Here is a 23,153-nt window from a genome sequence, read left to right on the forward strand (position 1 = left end):
CTGTGATCCCTGAGAAGGGAGGATTTGTGGAAAAGGTTACATTCAAACATTTAACAGGGAAAAGCTCCAAGACTTACCAGCAATATCATCATATTGGAAACACGTCAGACTGATCACTGGTCTTGGACACGTGGGCTGTGCAGCGGCTTTTTGGATAGGCTGGGCCTTTCCAGCACAAGGGAACATGAGGAAGGTGGGTCCTGCTGGATGCTGGTTGGCACACAAGGACGGCTTCCTTAGGAAAGATGGACACACACCAATCACAAATGGTGGGTCTGCTGAGAGAAGCCAAACCATAAACATTAGGTTCCAGGTGGCCATGAAAACTCAAGTGGTTATTAGATGATAAATGGTGAATTTTGTTCAGAAAGTCTGGCCTCTGGGGAAGGGAGCCTGGAGCCAGTACGGAAGCTGAACAGGTTGAAAGACAACAAACAAGTTGATGAATAACGAAGGGAAAGGGAACATCAAGACAAACCTCGGTGCTGTGACTCTGAAAACCAACACATACATTGCCTGATGAGGCACTCTACAATTGTCTGGCCCCTGCATAAGGTGGAAGAAACGTCTGGTTCTTGCCTCCCTGCAGAGGCCAGCATGGAATGGCACCCCACCCCCACCCAGGCTCACCTGCCCTCGGCCCCTCCCCCACTGCAGAATGACTGGAGGCCCGCATTCTACTGTTGAGATTCAAACTTGGGCTCCTTTACTTGCGTCCTGAGCATCTGTTGGAGCAGGTCCCTCGCGGGGTCCTGCTCTTGACTGTCCACGTTGAGGCCACCAGCCCGTGGTGGTCCCGGCCCATGCCTGTGGGAATGGCTTCAGAAGGCGATAAGCCCCTAGGCAGGGGCTGTTTTCCAAGAGAAAGGGACTCCCTCAAATCCCTGGGTTTCCGTTGGGACCCTTCACTGTGGACATGGAGTTGGACGGAAGGGGAGGAAGGCGAGAGCACTGCACCCCGGGGACATCTCAGCTGGGGAGCCTGTAGAAACCTGAGGCTGCCCTGGGGAGGACAGCTGCTTGGAGGTGGTTCAAGAGGCCTTGCTCTGGTTGGGGAGGCAGGATGGCAGCAGGCAGGTTGGCGGTTTCTAGCAGGGAGACAAGCCACTTGGAACGTGTGTGGAGCCAGTGTCCTGTGGCTGGCCCTGGGTGGGTCATGGGGAAAGCCTAGCCCCGCCTTGTGGTCCTCAGGCATCTGAAGCTCGCCTCACCAGACCTCTCTAAGGGATTGGAACTGGAGCATACTCTGGCTAATGGGGGCGTGGAATGGGAGGGTATAGTCAGAAAACGATTCAGTGCTGGTGGGTGTTGTCTGTGGCCACATGCTCAGGAAAGCCTCTGCACTGAGCTGGGCAGGATGAGACTCTCGCTGCCACCACCCAGAACGTTTCCCTCCATCCAGCCCAGAACTCACTTCTCAGGTCAGGTAACTGTGGCCTTGGATTCCACAAGGGATGGGCAACCAGGTGACTTCACCCAAGCTAGGACTCGTGGGCCTGAGGTGTTCTGTATTGGTTTCCCTTTTGTGGAAATACGTCTCTGCAGACATGGCGCAGCATGTCAGGTGGCTCACGGCAGAAGCTGAGGCCTGGCTTTGAGATGACGAGTGTGTTCCTATTTCAAGTCACTACTACTACATGTGGAGAGAGGCTGGTGCAGGTGGAATGCCTATGAAGGCTGCTTCCTTTGTAAAGGGGGGGGGGGTGAAGCAGTGTAGCACAGAAGCAGGAAGATGATCTAGTCTGCTACTCTGAAACCTCCTAGGACACCTGTGGAGGTCAATTCAGTGCCTCGTGGCATGTACCTCCTTCTCCTGAATGGGCGGTTTTCTCACAAGGGCACCTGACTCCTGCCTGCTTCTCAGTTTGTCCTCACTTTCCATTATTGGGAGCTGGAAGGGGAAGGACCCCAGGCAGCCTCTACTCCCATGACCCATGTCAGATGAGCTGCCCTGGGCCTGTGCTCATCTTTGGAAGCCAACCCTGGATGGGAAGTGGCAAACATGCAGGGGACACACACCAGCTTATCAGACTTCTCTCTGAGGAGCAGAACTGCATGGTGGGAGGGATTCAGGGCCATCGGGATGGGGTGACACAATTTAGCCCCCATTAAGTGTCCACTGTGGTTGGTTCCGAGAGGCAGGTGCATGCTTGGTGGGGCTGTTCTGTGTTTGTCTAAGGCTTCTGTGTGCAGAGCGATCTTCTCAGCCTTTGAGAGGTGTTGTGTGAGGTCAAGAAAGAAAGACAGAACAGATGTGTGCTGAGCATCCGGAGAGGAAGGGTTGAGGAGGATGTGAGGCCCTTTGACTTTAGACAGTGGAGGTCCATCAAAGGCCTCACGGTGCCTGGAAGGACCTTGGAGAATGCCCTTACCTGCCAGTGACCTTGCTGAGGGGCATGCTCAGAATAGATGGCCTCTCAGGTACAGGACGTGGGGACAGCCTGTGAGGACGAGGTGTCAGGGAGCTCCTCAGGGTGGCTCTCCTATCCCTGCTGCTGAGCTAAGCATTTCTCAGTAGACAGGGGCAGGGAACATGGTGCAGTGATGAAGACCATGAAAAGCACGACATGACATCTGCACAACACAGAGGTTCCTCAGGCCAAATGCCCTCTCCCACTGAGGTGTGCCCTCTGAGTCCCCAGAGAGCTTCCATCCATGTCGCCCATTCTCCTCTTCCATTCAGCCCTTTCCTTTCTCTCCACAGCATCTCCACTGCTGGGCACGGATGTGGTCATGCACCCTGGGTCCTCACGCTCCTATCCTCCCCTCACTCCTGGCTCCCAACCCCAGCAGGCTTGGGAGCAGCACCTGCCACCGCCCATGGCCCCATTACTCCTGCCTGGCAGCACCCTATTGCAGCCAGCTCACCCCATGACACCTCGGGTGACTCCTGCTGACCATGGCCCCATTGCCCCAGGGCTTGGCAACATCTCTGTCCCAGTCTGGTCAGGAGGGAGGTCAGCATTACCCCACCAGTCTCAGGCCTTTGGGCGCCCTCAGGCCCCCCTCAATGGGAATGCTTCCAGGGCCCTCATGGGGAGTGCTTTGTGTCCTGCACCCCTTTGCATAGCAAGCCCTGTGGGGGACAGTGGGGTTGCTACCCCAGCTATTGCAGTAGCTCAGGCTGGCAAGGGAGGCTTGGCCCCAGGCCTTCCTCCTCAAGCTGCACCACCAGCTGCCCAGATGGCCTTCATCCTGCCCCAAGCGACCTCTGCGCCGTGGCCACATGGCACCTCTGGGGCAGGCAGCCTGCATGCCTCCCTGCACACGGACCCTCAGGAGGACGCCTCTCACCATAAGAGAGTCTATCAGAACTTCCGACGCTGGCAGCGCTTCAAGTCCCTGGCCCGCAGCCACCTGCCCCAGAGCCCCGATGCGGAAGCTCTCTCCTGCTTTCTCATGTAAGTAACCTCTCAGGCCCTCATTAGCTCAGCTGGAGCCTTCGCATATACAGGACCTTGGCATGGACTCCCTGCTTAGGTTTCCAGGCATCCTTTCACCTCGAGAGAAGGAGGGTTGACAGCAATGTCCATGCTATGAGGAGGCACGTCTGCACTCAGATGTGTCCCACGTCCAGTGCATGACATCCCGTCCTTGCCTTAGCTCAGCTACCACCACCATGCAAGACCAGTTGTCTCACTTTCTGCACTGCCATGATAACATTGAGTGCAGGAGAGCAGTCCGAGAGGGTGCTGCTCAGATGTGAGGAGCCAGAGGAGCCAGAGTTTGAATGGGATCTGCTTCTCTGGTGCTACCTCCTTTCAACATGGACCTGGGCCTCTGGCAGCCAGTGGGTATCACTTCAGATAAGGCTTAGGACATTCAGGCCCAGGACAGAGCTTTCTGCATGCCCGGTCCTTGTTGTTCTGAAGGAGTCCAGTGTGAACGGGGAGGTGGTCGAGCTGTCCTAAGGGCAAGGGTCTATCCTCCTAGAACTGTGAACATGGCAGGAACATCTCTCCTAGACCCGAGGTCCCTCCGAAAAGGGGGACTAGGCCATCTAGTGCAGAGACCTGGGCAGAAGAATCCTTGGGCTTCTCAGACCTGTTAGCAGGAAGACTGGCGCCTGCCCTCCCTCATTGAGGGGGCTGTATTTTATATGAGATGGAACCTGTACCCGCCACACAGTGTCTCAGCTATAGCCTGGGAGTGGACAATCATCCTCTGGTGATTGGGAGGTGGTGGCACCAGACACCAGGAAGGCTTGCCTTTGCTCTCCAGACACCCTCATCTCCCCCTCTTGAGCCTGGTTTTGGCATGGGTGGGGAACATGGAGGCCTTGGAGCTGGGTGGGTTTGGGCAGTTGGGGGCTGGGCTGTACCAAGAGACTGACCCTGAGGGCTTACAGCCCAGTGCTTCGCACCCTGGCTCGCCTGAAGCCCACCATGACGCTGGAGGAGGGAATGCGGCAGGCCATGCAGGAATGGCAGCACATGAGCACCGTTGAGAGGATGGCCTTTTATGAAATGGCAGCAAAGTGAGTCAGGGTCGTGGGCCATGGGTGATATGGTGGGTTGGGTGGTGGGTGATGGGCAGGCCCCAGGGCAGGATCTGGCTATGGTGCTAGCAATCAGAGAGGATGCAAGAGGAGGCTGGCACCTGACACCTCCTGTTCCCTGAATCCCCAAATCCTATTGGCCTCCAGAATCCCCTCTGCCACCTGGAGAGCTTGGCTCTTCCAGCCTGCCTGTCCCAGGAGCTCTGCCCTACCGTGATGCTGATGTGGGGAGGCCTCAGGATGGCCTTGGGGAGCACGGCAGCCCAGGAGGGGGTCCCCTGAAGGCATGGGGGCTGTGCAGGGGTGAGGACTCCACCTGGCAGCCTGGCACCCCTTCATGCTGGGTGCCTGGCCATCACTGACCTAGTGTGTGCTAGGCCTCTCCTCATCAGCGATGGCTGGAATGGGCAACCGGCCATCCTTGGGGAAGCCCATGGGTCTCTGGCCCTCCCTGTCATTTCTGCATGTGGATCTCCCAGTTTCCAAACAAAACCAAAGGAGCAGCTAGCTCTCAGTGGCAAGAGATGCCTCACCTCTAAGTGTAGGATCCCCACTCCAGCCTGTGCTGAGCCTTGTCTCATGCGTGCTTTCCCGCACTCTCACTCCCAAACCCAGGTTCTGGGTTCGGGCAAGGGCTCTGTGGGGACACATACCTGACCAGGCCACTGGCCATCTCCACTGTTTGGGTCAGACAAGGTCAGGGGGCACATGAGCAGGGGCCCACACCGCCCACCAGGTGTCCCTAAGCCTGGCCCCAGAGATTGACCTGTGTCACTGTTGGGCCATGACCTCCAGCACCAGGGCTGGTCAGGCAGGAGGAGGCCCAGAACTTGGACCTGCGCCAGAGCAGCTCCCTGCTGCGACAGCACCTCACAGGGCCCTGACAGCCCCAAGGACACCCTCTCCTCACCCCCTCGGTCCTGCTGCCCTGGGTGGGCTCCAGAGCCCAGGTGGTTTTCTCACAGGGGCCTGTCCCTCAACACCCCCCAGGTTCATGCAATTTGAGGCAGAGGATGAGATCAGGATGGGGAACGTGGCCTGCACAACGCGGGTACAGGGCATGCCTCCTCCAGCTCCACCAAAGCTGGCTCCTCAGGAACCCACATCCCGCAAAAGGGGCACACAGTCTGTGAATCACCTTCCTGCTGGACGTCAAGGCACAGGTAAGAGAGGCCTAGGCCTGGTCCCTGTTCCCAGATGGGTCCATTTCCCTCAAGAGGGCATTGGTCTTTCAACACGGATAGCCCCCGAGGGGGTCTCAGTCACCCCTTTTCCCTCTGCGGTGTGGACCTGGTCCATGTAAAACCTCATAACCCTCCTCCCTGTCTAAGGGGCCCCTGTGAAATCTGCCTAGCAAGTGTGCTGGTGGGGAGACCCTTGATCATTAGATGTTCCACACGTTCTCACACCTGACTTTTAGATGTCCCTGACTTGAATCTGGCCTCCCACAAAACCTGAGGCTCTGGCTGCTCCTCCCCCTGCCCACATGCATATCCATTGCCCCACAACAATGCCCTCCCCTGTGCCTGCTCAGGGGTCAGCATCTCGGCACTGGGTCCCCTCACTTTCCCTTTCTCCTGCTCTGCCTCAGCCTGTGCTCCAAGGAATCACGGCCTCAGGGTCCAGCACACCCACCCAAGGCCACACAGAGCCTGGCAGGTGCTGGAGAACAGGGCCCCCAAGGAGATTCCCCCTGAGGCTCGCAGGGAGCATGGGGACATCCCACAGGCACTGGTGGGTCCTGGCCCCTCAGCCACAGGGGAGTCAGATATGGAATGTCGAGAGGATGGATATGAGCTGCCACAGGACGAGGATGGCTGCTTCCCAGACCCGGATCTCCTCAGCTACGTGGACAAGCTGTGTTCCCAGGAGGACTTTGACACCAAGGTGGGCTGGGCCTGGAGTCTGAGACTCCAGGATTCCAGGGAGAGATGCTCTTCGCACCCTAGTTCTGGCTTTGGCCCAGGATAATGGGATTTATGCTCTGGTCTTTGACCCTGACATCTGTGTGCATGTGCACCTGCTTGTGAGTGTGTGTATGTGTTTATGTGAGAGGAGACAATACCTATGGGAGTTTGAAAGCTCCCCCTTTGTGATGGGGACTCTGGATTGGCCTCTGCTAGTCACGTTTCCCCAGGCCTTCACGCCTTCCAGGGCACTCCTGCCAAGGCTGCTCACAGCCTCTTACTTCCATTCCAGGTGGAGGCGGTCATTCACCCCCGATTCCTGGCAGAGTTGCTTTCCCCAGAACCAGAGCTGGATCTCTCGGGCCTGGCTGAGGAGCTGGAGCAGGAGGACGGACTCTCCCCTGAAGAGGTGGCCAGGGGAGGGACTGACACTAGGGAGACTGGGGGCAGGGGGGGAACACAGGTGACCCTGGAAATCCAGGAGGAAAGGACCCAGGTCAGCCAGGGCCAGGAGGGCCTAGAGCAGGAGGCCCTGAAGGCTCTGTCCCTCCCTCCCCTGATGGAGAGGCCCTGCATCCGGGAGGCTGCTCAGGTGGGTGCAGGGCAGGAGGAATGGAAGGGGAGGAGGGGAGCTGGGGACAGGGCAAGGACCCTGCTGGGGAGAAGGTGCAGGAGGAAGGCAGGAGGGCCACAGGCTCTGTCTGTGGATGTGAGTCCCATCTCACCTCCCCCTGCCCATAAGCCCCGGCTCTCCCTGGAGGGTGCATAGCTTTCACTGTCCACCTCTCTCCCACCAGCTGGTGCAGACACAAGTTCTGGCCTCGGAGCAGGACGACGGGGTGCCAGCCACTCCCAATCACAGGGCACCCCACCTGGACTCAAGACCTTCAGAGTCTGTGGCCCGACAAGATGCCCAGAGGAATGAGCAAGGCCCACAGCCCGGGGTCAGAGATGAAACCTGGACACCCCAGATGGATTTCCATGGCCATCTAAGGCACCACCAAACAGACAGGGGCCTGTTCAGGCACAAAGGCTCTGTGCCCTCTCCAGGACATCAGGAGCCCCCTCAGGCTGGAACTGCACAGCCATTTCCTCGCCAGGGCACAAAGCGCTCGGGCCCTCCATCAGGACCCAGGGCCAGCAAGGGTCTCAGGGAGGCCTCTCCTCTTAGTGGAGCCCCAGGGCTGGGTCACGGGTTCAGTGAGGATGAGGAGGAGCTCCCCAGCCTGGCCTTCCTCTTGGGCCTTCACCACAGCCTGCTGCCCTGGGGGCTGCCACAGAGCCCTGTCCCTGCCTCGGGTCTTGTCTGCACTGCAGGGCAGAGGGCCCAGCAAGCTTCCCAGGCCCCCGTGCCCCAGAGAATGGGCCTCAGCTCAGGCCCCCTGGAAGCTGCCAAGTCTAGAAAGCGGGCTCGGTGTGGAGGCCTGGCTGCTGCTGAGGACCTGGCCAGGCCTAGGGATGACCTGCGAGGCTCTGGGAGGCACACCCTGGCTCTAGAGCTGGTTGACCCTTCCCAGCCAAAAAGGAGCAGGTGTGACCCATGTGTCACACGGAGGAGAAGGAAGCGGCACTGCAGCCAGTAGGGAATGGTGGGCCAGCCCTCCAGGCCAGTCCAACTTGGCAGCCCCCATGGAAGCCTTGGGCTCCTCCAGGTCCCAGCAACCATCCTGGCTGCCATAGGGGTGGGGAGGAAGGACAGAATGACCAGAGCCAGGAGGGGGTGGGGGTGGGTGGGGTTAGGTGGTGGGGACTTGGGTCTGGGTGTGTGTGGGTGGGCACAGTAGCTCCTTTGCGATGGGGGATGTAAAACATGGATAAAATCGTTCTGTTGTGAAATGCACTTGGTCCACTGTCGTCTTGCATGTGCCTGTGTCCTCAGAGATGGGTCGTCTGAGGACAGAGAGGGGGTCTGAGAGGAACGAAGCATGTGTGAGATCCCAGGCAGTCTGGATCCACAGGTGAATGACTAAGTCTTTCCTCCACAGAGACAAGGATGCCCAGGCTGCACCTGGGAGCACACAGCTCTCACTAGCCCCAGGGACAGCCTCATCATCCCTGTATCTCCAGCCTGCTGGGCTAGGGGGCTTCTGGGGCATCAGTTCCATCCTCTGCATCCCTGAACATTCTGGGGATAAAGAGCTGCTTTTGTGCCATTCAGCCCTCTGGACACTCACCAGTCATGAGAATGGAGGCTGGAGGCAGCCCTTACCTCTAGAGAGTTTCTCTCTGCCTTTCTGAGGTGGCCAGATGACAGGCTGGGGTGATGCTCCACTCCTCCTGGGTGTCCCGTGGGGGTGGCCTGTCCAGAGAGGAAAAGGCTTGGCTGTAGGGACAGGACTTTCTGCTTCAGTGCCTTGTGGGTGGGGGAAACATCCTATCGTCTTGGTGGGATTATTGCCATGTGCTAAATGGTGGAGGCAGTGGCCTCTTAGACCCGGTGAGGACAAAACAAAGGAGGGAGGCAGTGACTTTAATCTCATGGCCTGTTAATGGCTTGGGGGGAGGTTCCATCATGTGAAACTCAGTGTTCCCAACCTCACCAGCCAACTGGCATCCACCACCAGGGAGCTTTTGATACAAGAATACCTGGGACTTTACGTGATCTGGGATACGTTTTGGATTGGGGTGAGGAGGGTTAAGGATCTTGGGTTGTCCCTGGGAACTTCTGTGTGCCACAGGGGCAGGCAACACTTACAAAATAAAAAACAAGCCAACAAAAAAAAAGAAAAAGAAAAACGCCCCAAACGCCAAAAATCTAGGATTCATGCCCAGGTGCAGGCACACTTAAAGTGAGCCATTTACTCATGCTTTTCAATCCATTAAAACATGAAAGAGCAGGAGTTCGTGTGGCTCGACTCTAAGGACACTGATTAGGATCCATGGGGACGTGGGGATGAGACATGGCATGGCTTACTGGGCTAAGGTTCTGGCATTGCCGTCAGCTGTGGTGTAGGTATGAGACATGCCTCAGATCCTGTATTGCTGTGGCTGTGCCATAGGCCAGCAGGTGCAGCTTGGACTCGACCCCTGGCCTGGAACAGCCCACAGGCCCCAAAGCAGCCGACTCAAAATGGAAAAGAAAAGAATGCAATAGAATTTGCAGGAAGGAAAGATGTACAGACCATCACCAAATCGTATTTTAGGGAGATCCCATTATGGCTCAGAAGATGAAGAATCTGACTGCTATCCATGAGTACGTGGGTTTGAGCCCTGGCCTTGTGCAGTGGGTTAAGGAATCCAGCATTGCCTTGAGCTCTGGTGCGGGCTACGGATGTGGCTTGGATCTGGCATTGCTGTGGCTGTAGCGTAGAACAGCAATGCCAGCTCTGATTAGACCCCTAGTCAGGGAACTTCCCCATGCTGCAGGTGGGGCCCTCCAATGCCAATCAGAGACTCCATCTATCCATGCATCCCTCCATCCAACAAGGAAACAGTGGATTAAAGGATGGCACATTCACCGAATCACAGAAATGGCCGCCATGCCCAGGGTGGGTGAAGGAGCATCCCAGTTTCAGGGGCTGGATTGGTGCAGCTTGTGTGAGATGGAGACAGGGGCTGGACACTCTTTGTCTATGACAGACACCAAGGGGAAGCTGACCCTCTGATACCAGGGAAAGGCTCATCTCCAATCCCCTCAAGGCGGAGTCAAAGCATTGGCTGAAGAAACCCATTTGACTTAGGAGGTGGGGCCCCTGGCCTGGGTTCTGCCTTTCCAATGCCATGTGTCTCCAAGACCAAAGCACTGAGTACCCTGTGTCCCAGTCACAGACAGCACACCTTCAGTGTCCAGCCATTCCAAAGGCCAGGCCATCGTGCCTTATTGGAAGGGCCTGTTTGGGTGGTGGGGACGCAGCAGTGTGTTCCAGAGGGGATTCGGGCCCTCTGGCTCACAGGTGACCTCTTGCCAGACAGGGCAAGTGACGCATCTGTAACCAGGGTGATTTCCCAGGCACTGCCTTCCTTCCTCAGATGGCAGGGATGCAAAGGGTTTGAAAGGGGGCACAGAGCACAGAGCATTCACCTTTGGTCTCCTCACCGCCTCTGCCTGGAGGGGAGGAGCTTCTTGCTGTCACAGAAGCTATTGCTAGCATACCAGTCGTTGGAGGAGTTCTGGATCCCCAACATTTTGCTACTCAGCAGCATGCAGGAGGGAGCAAGGATGGTCCTTGGAAGGAGCTAAGAGTCTTGGGTGAGGGGAAACTTGCTTATTTTCAAGAGGTGCTTCTTAGTCAGTCGGGGTAAGGATGCCCTTCCTTTCAGGAAGTGCTTTGGAAGAGGTTTGAAAAAGAAAACCTGGCAACCGCATGGGTTGGGAGGAAGCAACAGGGAGGGATGGAAATGTTGCTTGCTGAAGACGAGAAAGGGCAGTTCTGACTTGCTCAAGACCACCTCCCTGCAGCTGGGAGGTGGGCCTTCTTCCTTGGGACATCACGGTCCCTGCCAACAGCCAGGGACTGTGGCTGACAGAGCTGGGGAGTGCCTCCTGGTGCCTCTGTCATCAACCTTCTGAGCCTGGTGGCTACACCCACAGCTCACACCTGCCCTGGGCAGTAGGAGAGAGGCTGGAGCTTTGCCCACTGGGAGTGCTGATCCCCCAGCCAGGGACTACACCCGGCTCCTGCAAGTCAGCCTTCTGGTGGTAGCCAATGCCCACATGGGATCACAGCCATAGAAAGCAGCAGAGCGCTGCATCTGGGCCCCCTCCTGGACCCTGGCTCTCTCTCTACTTGTAACCTGATCCAGACAACAATGGGCAGGGGTGTCTGTGAACTGGCCCTGTCAGACACATCTTCAGAAGCCTGGCATTTCCATGTTCAGGTAATCCCCTTATGGTTACAGTGTAAGGGAAATAGGCAGAGCACTCCTCTGTCACAGTCATATTGGAGCCGTTCCTGCCTGGGATGTTTGGAGAACCTCTACGATAAGGAAACAAAGAGCCACTGCATTTCACTCCACTGGGTCCAAAGCATATGCTGTCCATTGCAGAACAACGAGAATGAGAAGAAAGGAAGCCTCCAGATATGTGGACATGGAGATGCACCCTTCGAACGACTCCATGCTCAAAGAGGCCTCTCCAGGAGAACTTGGAAAATATATAGAACGGTAGGCAAAGGAACGTGCAGTACCTAACAGGTGCTAGGATCCAGACAAACTGGTGTTAAGAGGGAAGCAATTGGCATGAAATGCTTACAGAATACAAAAGATGCCAGGTTGCCCATCAACAACCTACGTTTTCACACAAGGCATCAAGAAAATACAAATCACAAAATACAACAAACGCAGGATCAAAGAAGCTCACGACAATACCCTATGTTCAGAGGGACTCTAGCCAAGGAACACTAGCTTGGCTTACTATGCACAACCATCAAATTTAGAGGCTGCATGAAGACATTACTGAGGAAAACCTACATGGTCACAATGGCGCTTGCGGAACATGGGCCACACCCATTCATGTAAGAAACGCTCAGAAGTCTAGGAAGAGAAGGACACTCCTTGAACACGTAAAGAACATCTCGACAAAAAGCTACACCAAGCCTCCTGCGTGATGGTGAAAGAATGAACGTCTTCCTCCTCCATCCAAAACAGGTCAGAAAGTTCTTTCTCATTTCTCCTTTTCTACTTAGTACTGTAGCTACGAGCCAGGGCAGCATGGCAGGAAAAACAAAGAAAGACCTACAGATGAGACAGGCACAAACATAATTCTCCATGCTCATGGATAGCATGGCTACCTCCACGGGAAGGCCCACCGAATCTCCAAGACACACGGAAGAGATGGAGGTCACTTTATCAAAGTCTCAGTATACAAGGTCGACACAAAAACCTTCATCATGTGTGTAAATCCCACAAAAGAACGTGGTACCAAAACGAAAAACACCATGCAATACACAAGATTTGCCAAAACCTTGAAGCATTTGGTTATACCGGTCATTCTATGGCTGCACCCACGGCATACGGAAGGTCCCAGGCAAGGGGGTCAACCTGGAGCTACAGCTACCAGCCTACAGCAAAGCCCCACCAACACCAGGTCCAAGCCACACTGCCACTGCTGGCACCACTGGACCCTCATCCCACTGAGCCAGGTCAGGCATTGAACCCACATCCTCCTGGACACTCTTTCAGGTTCGTCACAAACTGAGCCACAATGGGAAATCCGGGGATACATATTTGATATAGAGCATCTGTATGATAAAACGAAACAAGGCCTACAACAATGCGGACACCTATTATACTCATGGATGGGAAGACTCAACACAGAATATGGCCAAATTCCGACAGAAGTTTTGTTTTTTTTCCTTTGGACCACATGGATGAAATTATTCTAAAATGTATAAAGAAAAGATAAAGGAGCCAGAACATCAAACATAATTTCGAGAAAGCACATTAAAGTGGGAGGTGATTTGGCTTATGAGAACGCTCTATGGAGGGCAGCTTGGCATTGCTGGAGGGATAGAGGCAGACAGAGTTCAGTGTACAGAGAGTTAATGCAGAAATAGATCCATAGCAATACACCAACTTGGGATGTTCTAATACGGAAGCTCAAGGGCAGTAGAATGGAATAGGGATAGGGTTTTTATCCGATACAAAAATAAACTCATCATGGAACATTCAGTGCAAATGTAAAATGTGTATAAATACAAACGATGCAACGTTTACCACACCTAAGAAAAAACAATTGGAGCAAACCTCTGGGTCCTCGGGCTTGGCAAAGGGGTCTGCCACATGACAAGAAAAACAGTACCCCAAAAGGGAAGGAAAGAACAGAAAGTTGGACTTCATCAGAAGGAAAGAAAGGCCCTTCAAAACATACATGCACCCCAATGTCCACTGAAGCACCATTTCCAATAGCCAAGACAAGGGAGCAAGCTAAATGTCAATCGGCCGAGGCATGGATAAAGAGGATGAGGTTCATATGTACAGGGGAACATCAAACAATCATACAAGAGAATGGAATCATGAACGCTGCAGCAGCAAGGACGGACCTGGAAATTATCATCCTAAGTGAAGGTGGACAGGGAAAGACAAACATTGTATGATACCACCTCTAAGTGGAACCGAAAAAGAGGACACAAATGAACGTGTGCACGGAACAGAAACAGACTCCCAGCCTTGGAAAACCGGATGGGTACCAAAGGAGCCAAGTCCGGGGCAGGAAGGACTGGGGGTTTGGGACTGGCTTCTGCACACTGAGTGCATGGAATGACCGGCCAACAGGAACCTGTGGTAGAGCCCAGGGAACTCTAGCCAACAGTTAGTGATAGTCGATATGGGCATAGAATCTGAGGGAGAAGGGGTGTGTGTGTATGTATGACCGAATCACTTTGCGACACAGCAGGAAATAGCACAACATGGTACCTCACTGTCCTTTCAATCAAACGGAAGATAACTACATCAATACCACTGGAATAGGCAACAACAACATCAGCAACAATGAAAAGATAAGCGTTCTTCCCCATGACAGCCAAAACCCTACCCCAGACAGAAAACGGACCTCATCACATGTAAACATTTTCCTAGGTGAAAAGAAGCTATAGGTTTGGAGAAACTACCTGCCAACCACACATCTGACCCAAGTCTGGTGTCTCGAGGGAATAAGGCACTGCCAAGACACGACCATAACAGCGGGACCTATTCCACCAGAAAATGGGCAAACGTTAGGGAGAGATAGGTCACCCACCATAGCACTGTGAGTCCTGAAGTCTTTGTCCACTGTGAGGCTTCCCGGGATCCTGCTGGCTACATGAGAACACTGGGTCAGGCAGAGGGCAGGAAGGATTTCAACAACACTGCTTCCAGGAACTCCCTCATGTTGGCCCGAGACAGTTAAGCCGAAAAGGAGACATCAGGCTCCAAGTGCTGGAGGTGTGGACCCCTTGGGCCAGGCTGGCTGGGGCCCTTGGACCGAAGGCAGCTGTTCATGTGGGGGTGGGGGCCAGAAAGGTGGGCAGTGAGTTGTTCCCCTTCAGGCTATGGAGAGCTGGGCCATGGGCGTGCTGAAAGAGGTTGCTGGGAATCCAATGTAGGAGCAGAGTGCTGTGAGGCCTGGACCTCATCTCACAGCCTGGCGCTGGAGCTCCTCTCTCAGCTTCCCTCTCAGTCACCTAGACTCCGTTCCTTCAAGAGCCTTATATGCCACGGGCTGGAACCCCCTGCCTCATGGTCTTGGGTCATGGGCTCTGATCCGGCTCGAGTGCCCTGCACTCTGGAAACGTCCCTCCCTCACTTTGGGGAGTCGATCCTCCTTCATTACAAACCCAACCCCAGGACTGAGGTTCCTTTCCTTTATAAAAGACCTTTCATCCCTGGCACTGGAGACACCTGCCAAAAGGGGCTACAACTCTATTACCCGAAGTTCATATGTGGAAGGCTTCTCCCCCAGGACCTCAGAACATGGCCTTAGGTGGAGCACTCTTTTATTTGTCTTTCCTTTGCCTACGTTTGTTTGTTTGAATGGGGCTGCTGGGGCGGCATGTGGAAGTTCCCAGGCTTGGCATCCGAACGATCCATCGATCGATCGGAGCTTTGGCAGCTGGCCTACACCACAGCCACCGCAATGCCACATCCAAGCCGGGTCTGAGACCTACACCACAGCTCATGGCCACATTGGATCCTTCCCTTCCTGAGCGAGGCCAGGGATCGAACCTGAACACTCATGGTTCCTTCTCGGGTTCAGTTCCAGGGCACCACCACAGCAAGCCCTGCAGCAGAGTTTGTACAGAAAGAGCTGAAATCAGGTCACTAAGGTGGCCCCGAATACAATAGGATGGGTGCCCCTATAGAAAGGGCAAATTTAGACCCTAAGTCCCACAGAGGGAGCTGATGGGAGGGTGCAGGCAGGAGATGGGCATCTGGAATCCAAGGAGAGAGGCCTCAGGGCCAACCCAGCTTGATTATACCGGGTTCTCAGAAGGCTGGGTTCCAAAACGCTGAGTTGATACATTCTTGTTATTTAAGCCCCATTACCCGTGGGATTGGTGATTGCAGCTGGAGCTGACCAATTCCCTCCGAAGGCATGGGCACTCCCAGGGCAGGAAGGAGTCTCAAGGGAAGACACCCTCTCTGTCCCCAGCTGGGCTCCACCAGCATCCCCACTCCTACCTTCTTCCTGGGACACTCTCCCTCTCATGTCCTCTCCCCTTGTCCAGGGAGTCAGATGGAGGACCCCAACAGAAGAAGTTAGGATGGATGACAGGAGGGGCCGTAGGGCCCCAAGGCAGCAGCAGGAGGAGACTTTCCTTTGGTTATTGGAGATTGCAGGCTTGGTTTGTGGGGTGGCCATGCTTGGACAGGAAGGGCAAGATGGGGCCATGGACAGCTGATGGAGCTGGTGGGGGAGGGATGGCTGTTTGCCAAATGGAGACTGGAGTCTGAGGCAGAGACCGGAGCACATAGGCTTGGGGGGGTCTGCACCAGGCCTGCTGCAGGACCTCGAGCATGAACAGCAGCAGGGGCCAGTCTCTGGGGGCACAAAGCCTGTGCCAGGCCCAGGAGAGCCAGCAGCCTGCAGAGACTGCAATGGAACCTGGGTGTGAGGAGGAGGGACCGTGGGCTCAGGGAGAGGCATGTGCTTCTGGATCTCATCGGTCCCATGGGAGAAGCAGGTGATATTGGTGAAGATGCTGGGCTAGGGGGCATGTCAGCCGTCTAAGCCCCAGCGGCCATCCCCACGAGACACCCTGATTATGGGAGGTCACAGATGAGGGCACGCCCCTGGGACCACCCTCCGGAGGACAGGGGACTTAGGCTGCAAGCAACAGAGCTAGGTCAGAGGAGTCTCTGCCATGCACGGTCACTCAGTTGTACTTCTGGGAAGTTCCAAACCCTGGCATCCCATGGCTGATGAACCTGTGTAAGCCATGCAGGCAGGCACGGGCGTCCTGATGGAGGAAGCTCCTGACTGACCCTCAGGACAATCACAGGTTTCAATCTATCAGCAGATGGGCCTCTGTGCCTGCAGAACCCCTGGAGGTCCAGAAGAAGGCACTGTCCAAGGCCAAGAATGGACATATATACCAATAGGCCCCAAGAGAGCTGGTCTGGCAGTGGAGACTGGCCAGCTCAAGCCCCTGCAGACCTCAGCTCTGGCAAGGCCCTGGGCTGCACCAGCACACCCATAACTGGGACCCTCTTCCTATCTCATTCCTTTAGACGTCTGGTGTTCTCTCAAGGTCTTGGTTGAGCCTTTGCAGAAGATGCCCATACCCAGGCCTGGTGGAGGCAGCCGGTCTTGCTCAGGGGGTCAGTGGGGCTTAGAAACAGAGCGGCAGGGACGTCCTAGAGTTAGTGTGCTCAGGGCCGGGCCATCTGGTGGGAAATCTCCTCATGTCATCAGCCAAAGGGAGGGTCTGGTCCTTGCGGCTGGGGGAGAGGGGCAGGGGCCATGGCCAGTTTCCAGGGCACCACGACAGGGAGTCCTGCAATCGAGGTTTTAAAGCAACAACTACAGGAGAGTGATATCAAGATACGGGAAGCACAGAGAGCCCCAAACAAGTTGAACCCAAACAGGCATGCAGCAAGACCTATTCTGATCAATATGGCCAAAGGTAAACAGAAAGGGAGGAGGCCAAAGGCAGCAAGAGAAAAGCAAGGCATTCATGATGAGGGAACCCCAATAAGGTTATCAGCAGTTTTCTCTACAGAAACACTACAGGCCAGAAGGGGGTGGCGAGACCCATTGAAAGCACTGAAAGAAAGAACAAATAATCTGCCTCCTCCAAATACCCTATCCAGCAAGACTATCATTTCAAATCGAAGGGGAAATCAAGAATTTCTCCAACAAACCAACCCTGAAAGAGTACTGCAATACAAAACCCATTCTGAAAGAAATACTCTAAGGCTTCTCCAATTCAAAAAAAGAAAAAAGAAAAAAGCCATTGGAAAGCAGTGACTTAGAGAAGCCAGCGTACAGATCTAACCATGAAGATGTCAAAAACATAAAATGAAATAAACTACATCAAATCATACAATGAGGGCGAGGAATGGAAGAAAATGTAGATCCTTTTTCTTGGTTCAGTGACGCGTTTGGTCCTATGCAACGGTCAGGCTAAAGTGAGCAGACATACGAAGTGGTTAACATAATAACAAAACAGGGCAACCCCAAACCAAAAGCCAACACTACATTCAAAAATCGGAAAAGGAAAGGACTCCAGCAGAGAATCAACGGAACCCATCCACTCAAAGGAAAAGAAAGAAGAAAAGAGAAACATAGAATCAACGGGAAAACAAGGCTTCAAATGGTAATCAAGAGACATCTATCAATGACCACCTGAATTGTTCCGGGACCGAATGCTCCCATCAAAAGGCACAGAGTGCCAGTGGGTACCAAAGCAAAAACCTTCAATCTGCTGCCTAGAGAAGCTCACCCGAGGGCAAGGACACGTATAGATTGAAAGGGAGGGGATGCGAAAAGATATTTCATGCCAATGGACAAGACAGGAGATCAGGAGTAGCGCTGCTCATATCCAACAAAATCACCTTTAAAACGAAGGCCATCGAGAAAGGCAAAGAAGGACACCAATTCACGGTTAAGGGATCCATTCAAGAAGAGGATACCACACACTTATATCTGGAACCTAATATACGGCACAAATGAATCTTTCCACAGAAAAGCAAATCATGGACTTGCAGAATAGACTTGTGGTGGCCAAGGGGGAGGGGAGGGGGAGGGAGTGGGGTGGATGGGGAGCTTGGGGTTAATGCCTGCCCACTATTGCCTTGGGAATGGATTAGCAATGAGATCCTGCTGTGTAGCGCAGGGTACAATGTCTCGTCACGTTTGACGGAGCATGATAATGTGAGAACATAGGATGCCTACATGTATGTGTAACGGGGTCACCATGTTGTACAGTAGAAAACAAGATTGTATCGGGGAAATAACAATTAAGAGCCAAAGAGGACGCGGTATATACACACAATGGAATACTCCTGTGCCATCAGAGCACCCTAATGCTATCTGCAGCAACATGGATGGAACGAGACTCTCTCATCCTGAGGGAAGGAAGTCCAAAAGAGAAGGACGACTACCAAACGACATCACTCATATGAGGAGTCTCATATACAGCCCAAAGGAACCTTTCCACCTAAAGGAACTCATGGACTTGGAGAATAGACTTGTGCCTGCCTAGAGCAAGGGGAGGGAGTGGGATGGATGGGGAGCTTGGGGTTATTGGATGCAAATGACTGCTTTTGGAAGGGATTAGCAAGGAGATCCTGCTGTGTAGCACTGAGAACGAGGTCGACTCACTTATGATGGAGCATGATAATGGCACAAAGACGAATTATACATGTATGGGGAACTGGGTCACAATGCTGGACAGTGGAAAAAATTGTCTCGGGGAAATAACAATCAAAAAACACCCAACAAACACCCCACTAGAGGCAGTCATCAAACCACAAGAGCAGAGAACAAGGGAGGATGGGAAAAGACCAACAAAACCCAATCTGACACAGCTAATAACATGGCCATAAGAACATACAGATCGAGAAGCACCTTCAGTGGAAATGCACAAAATGCCCCAACCGAAAGACATCGACTGGCTGCATGCATACAAAACGAAGGCTCATCTCCCTCTCTCTGGGTCTAGATCGAGATCTCCATCTCATTCTCCATCTCGTTCTCCATCTCGATCTCCATCTAGATCTCCGTCCAGATAGGTAGAGGGATAGACAGATAGGTAGACCTGCTGTCCTCAAGAGACCCCCTTCAGGTTGAGGGACACATACAAATTGAAAGTGAGAGGATGGAAGAAAATATTCCCCGTGCGTGGGAATTAAAAGAGAGACGGAGTAGAAACACCCCCATCTGACAAAAGAGAGCTTAAAATAAAGATAAAATAAAGACTATTAATCAGACACAAAGAAGGTCATTACGTAACGGTCAAGGATCAATCCAAGGAGAGGAGATGGGAATTGGAAACCTATATGCACCCAATACAGGATCCCCGCAATGTAGAAGGCAACTGCTACAACCGTAAAAGGAGAAATGGACACTAACACAGTCAGAGCAGGGGGCCTTCACACCCGACTCCCATCAACGCACCGCTCCTCCAGACATAAAATCAACAAGGGAACCCAGGCCTTCAATAATGCATTGGACCACAGGGCACTTCCTCCATATGTAGAGCGCTTTCCATCCCAATGAAGCAGGATACACACTCCTCTCAAGGGCACACCGGACATCCCCTAGGACAGATCACATGCTGCGTCACCAAGCAGGCCACTGTACATGGAAGGAAATTGAAATCCTATCCCACAGCTTGTATGAACCCAACGCTATGAGGCTCGAAATCAACCACCAAGAAAACAATGGCAACAAACACCAACGCACGGAAACTCGACAAAATGCTCCTCAACAAACAAGGGAGTGCTGGAGAAACCAAACAGGAAATCTGAAGATCCCAAGAAGCAAGTGACACCAAGGACATAACAATCCAAAGCCTATGGGATGCAGCAAAGGCAGATCGAAGAGGGACGTTTCCAGCAATACAAGCCTACCTCAGCCAACAAGGAAAACCACCAACAAACAACCTGGCCTTATGCCCAAAGCAACGAGAGAAAGACAAACACAAGGAAAGACATACTAATGATCAGAGCAGAAAGGAAAGAGCAACGAAGAAAACCATCGGAAAGATCAATGCAGCTACAACGGCTTCTTTGAATACATCCACCATATGGATAAACCCTTAGCCAGACTCATCAGGGAAAAAAGAGTGGACTCAAATCAATAACCATCAAAATGCATGCCAGCTTCCAATGGACATCCCAGAATACAGAGGATCAGAAGAGACTACTAAAAGCAACTCTCTGCCAAGAAAACAGACTTCCTAGACGAAATGGACACCTTCCTAGCAAAGTACAATCTGCCAAGACTAAACTCCGATGACCTAGAAAAGATGACTGGGCTGATGCCAAGAACTGAAAATGACGTTGTGAGGAAAAAACTTCCAGCAGGCATTCCCGTTGGGGCTACATTGGAATGAACCAGACCCATATAGGAGAGAAGGCAGGTGCAATCCCTGGATCCAGGATTGCCTTCAGATATGGAGCAGGTCCCAGATGCAGCTCGGATCTGGCCTTGCTGTGGCCGTGGCTGGCAGCTGCAGCTGCAGCGCCAATTCCACCATAGCCAGGGCATTTCCCAATGCCATGGGTCTGCCCTGAAAAGACAAGAAAAGGCCAAATCCCCACTCCACCCACTTCCCCACAAACAAAGGTATACCACCTGAGGTCTTCACATGCACATACCCAACAGGGGTCTGAACACAAACACCGATCAGTGGTACACATTGACTATCTCGTATACAGGCTCACTACAACCAGCTCCTACACAGTCGTCTCATGCACAGCCCATAGGCAAGGCCACAGCCCTACAGGACTTCTAGGCCAGGATTCCAGAACATACACACATCGCCTATGACATTTCTTTGTTTCCAAACACACACACCTACCTCTGACATCCCTCCAAATACATACTACAGAAGCCCCAGGACCTCAAATACACACAGAGCCACAATCCGCCTACACGTACTAATACACATGTACACGTCTCAAACACCTATGGACACACACAGACAAATATTCCCAACCCTTGAACATACAGATGCCCCAAACACTACACATGGTGCCACCTCTCCAGAAATCAACCGCCCTGCCAGGACACTGCACCTGTGTGGGTATCAATGGCATATGTATTTCAGCCCTCACCCTCAATGTGGACACACCATCTCTTCGTACCTAGGACCTGTAGAAACACCTCGGCATTCTGCCAAGAAGCAACGTGGCACACTCCCAACACCTCCATACCATAGGAACACAACCTGGTCATTCATGCACCTGGTGATAGACGCACAAACGAGTATACACACGTAGGACACATGGACCTATCGCCAGCAAACCACATAGGAAATGACTTCCACATATCCAATGATCCTAGGACCCAGCTCATCCATCTGCAAACTCGTAACACATAACCACAGCACATATTTCTCACACCAAGAAATGCATGTCGCCCACGCCCCTGTAGAAACACAGAACCTCATCTCTCCAGCGGACACACACTTCCCCACGTCCCCACATATATATATAAGCCTAACATGTCCCTCCTGAAAACTACAAGTGCATAGCCCCAGCGAATATGCCTCTAAATGCCCATGCCCCTGGAATACACACTCAAACCCATTATACACACCACTCTCCAAAAGATCCAAGCAGACCCACAATTAATCCGTACATGACACAATTGCAAACCTAGCACACTACGTCCTTTCCTCCAAACATGCAGAAAACACACTCTCGGCATATCCATAAACCCACACTCCCCAAGGCTCCATCCAAGGGCATGCACTCTTCCAGCATGCAGAATCCAGAAGCGTTCCAATACGGCATGCCCACCTATATAGCATTCACCTGTCCCAGAAGATAGGCCGACTCTCCCTCTACACATCAAAAGACACATGCACAGCTCCGGAACATGTGCTACACACAAAAATGCAAAGAGCCATATGACAGGCCATGAACACACAAATAATCATCCTAAAGGGAAGGATAGAGGAGGATCCTTAAAGAGCAGAAACCGCCCACTGGGGATCGGTTAAAGACAAGCTTTCAAGGGGTCTTCGACATGGTCTAATGCTGATGATCACTCAAGAAAAGGAACCCAGCCATGACTTACCCGACTTGAAGGAAGACCGCATGCATCGAAGTGCCAGACACGCTCAAGACACAACCCCCAAGACTTCAAGCACAAGACAACAGATGTGGAGATCGAGTCCTGCTGCATGAGGTCAAGGAGAGAAGAGTCCTGGACAAGGAGCATTTCTGCACCTCACCCAGACAGAAACTCAGGGGAGAGGGGACACGCCTAGGTAAAAGAGGACAGTAGATGGAAACCTGAGATGAATTACCCCAGTTAATATACAACCAAACTCCTGGCAATACACACCGATTTGAACAAGCACTGTGACAGCCCAGGGCACACCATCCATATAGGGCACAATGAGGAGCTGGAGATGGAAGCCTTGATATCCACCCCCAAATGAGGAAGAAGGCAGTCTTCTCCCCTCCCCACTGGGCCTTGCATTCTAGAAATGTAGATCTCTTGGTTCTTGGGGCTGCTCTGCTCCCTGGACAGCTTACGCGTATCTCCCCCCAGGGTCTTATGCTCCTAAACTCACTCTTTACCTGGGGCTTCGCTTCATGCCAAATTCTTCCTGCCACGAAGCAGAAGAACCAGAGCTTCATCAAATCCTGACACCTGGTGAGGGGTCTGACAGTGCAAAGACAGTGGGTTTGAGCAGGTCGAGGCGTTCGTTTGTGGCATGGAAGGCTAAGGATTCTGAGTGTTCACTGCAGTGGTCCCGATTGCTGCTGTGGCACTCCGTCCGTGGACGGGGAAACTCCACATGGGGCAGATGCCACCAAAAAGAAGAAGTCTGTGCGCTCGAATCCTCTCTGAACCCGGGATCATGGCTTGAGTTGCCAACCTGAGGGCAAGGTAGATTCCAGTCCCACTCTCAATTTTGGCTGGGGTCAAGTCCCAACCACGAAGTTTCACTACAGGCCCCAAAGGGACACACACACAGATCGGCCCCTGGACTTCCCTAACATTGCCCTGAGGCCTAGGCAGATAATCCTACCAAGTCCACCAGGAGACACACAATCCCCAACTTCATGGCGGAAAACATCCATGAAAAATAGGCCCCTGAACACCAACTTACAAACACCTAAACGCCAGCTCCTGGACTATGCCTCGG

The 23,153-nt window shown here is 53.2% G+C and overlaps 1 protein-coding gene across 1 annotated transcript in view; it reads right to left on the minus strand.

Annotated features, from left to right (window-relative positions):
- The window catches only part of LOC146396394 (uncharacterized), a 291,217-nt gene that overhangs the window by 163,207 nt on the left and 104,857 nt on the right, over positions 1–23,153 (minus strand). Inside the window, exons 14-15 of the mRNA XM_084994478.1 lie at positions 8,615–8,704; positions 78–278 (exon numbers count right to left, since the gene is read on the minus strand). Of these exons, the coding sequence (XP_084850604.1) occupies positions 78–278; positions 8,615–8,704 (291 nt within the window). The remainder of the gene's footprint in view (positions 1–77; positions 279–8,614; positions 8,705–23,153) is intronic.

Source organism: Sus scrofa, chromosome 14, assembly GCF_054392235.1.
Source record: "Sus scrofa isolate SSC_HxYL_T2T_F1_AM1 chromosome 14, Sscrofa_HxYL_maternal_Yorkshire_Landrace_v2.0, whole genome shotgun sequence".
In the NCBI taxonomy this organism is placed as follows: Eukaryota; Metazoa; Chordata; class Mammalia; order Artiodactyla; family Suidae; genus Sus; species Sus scrofa.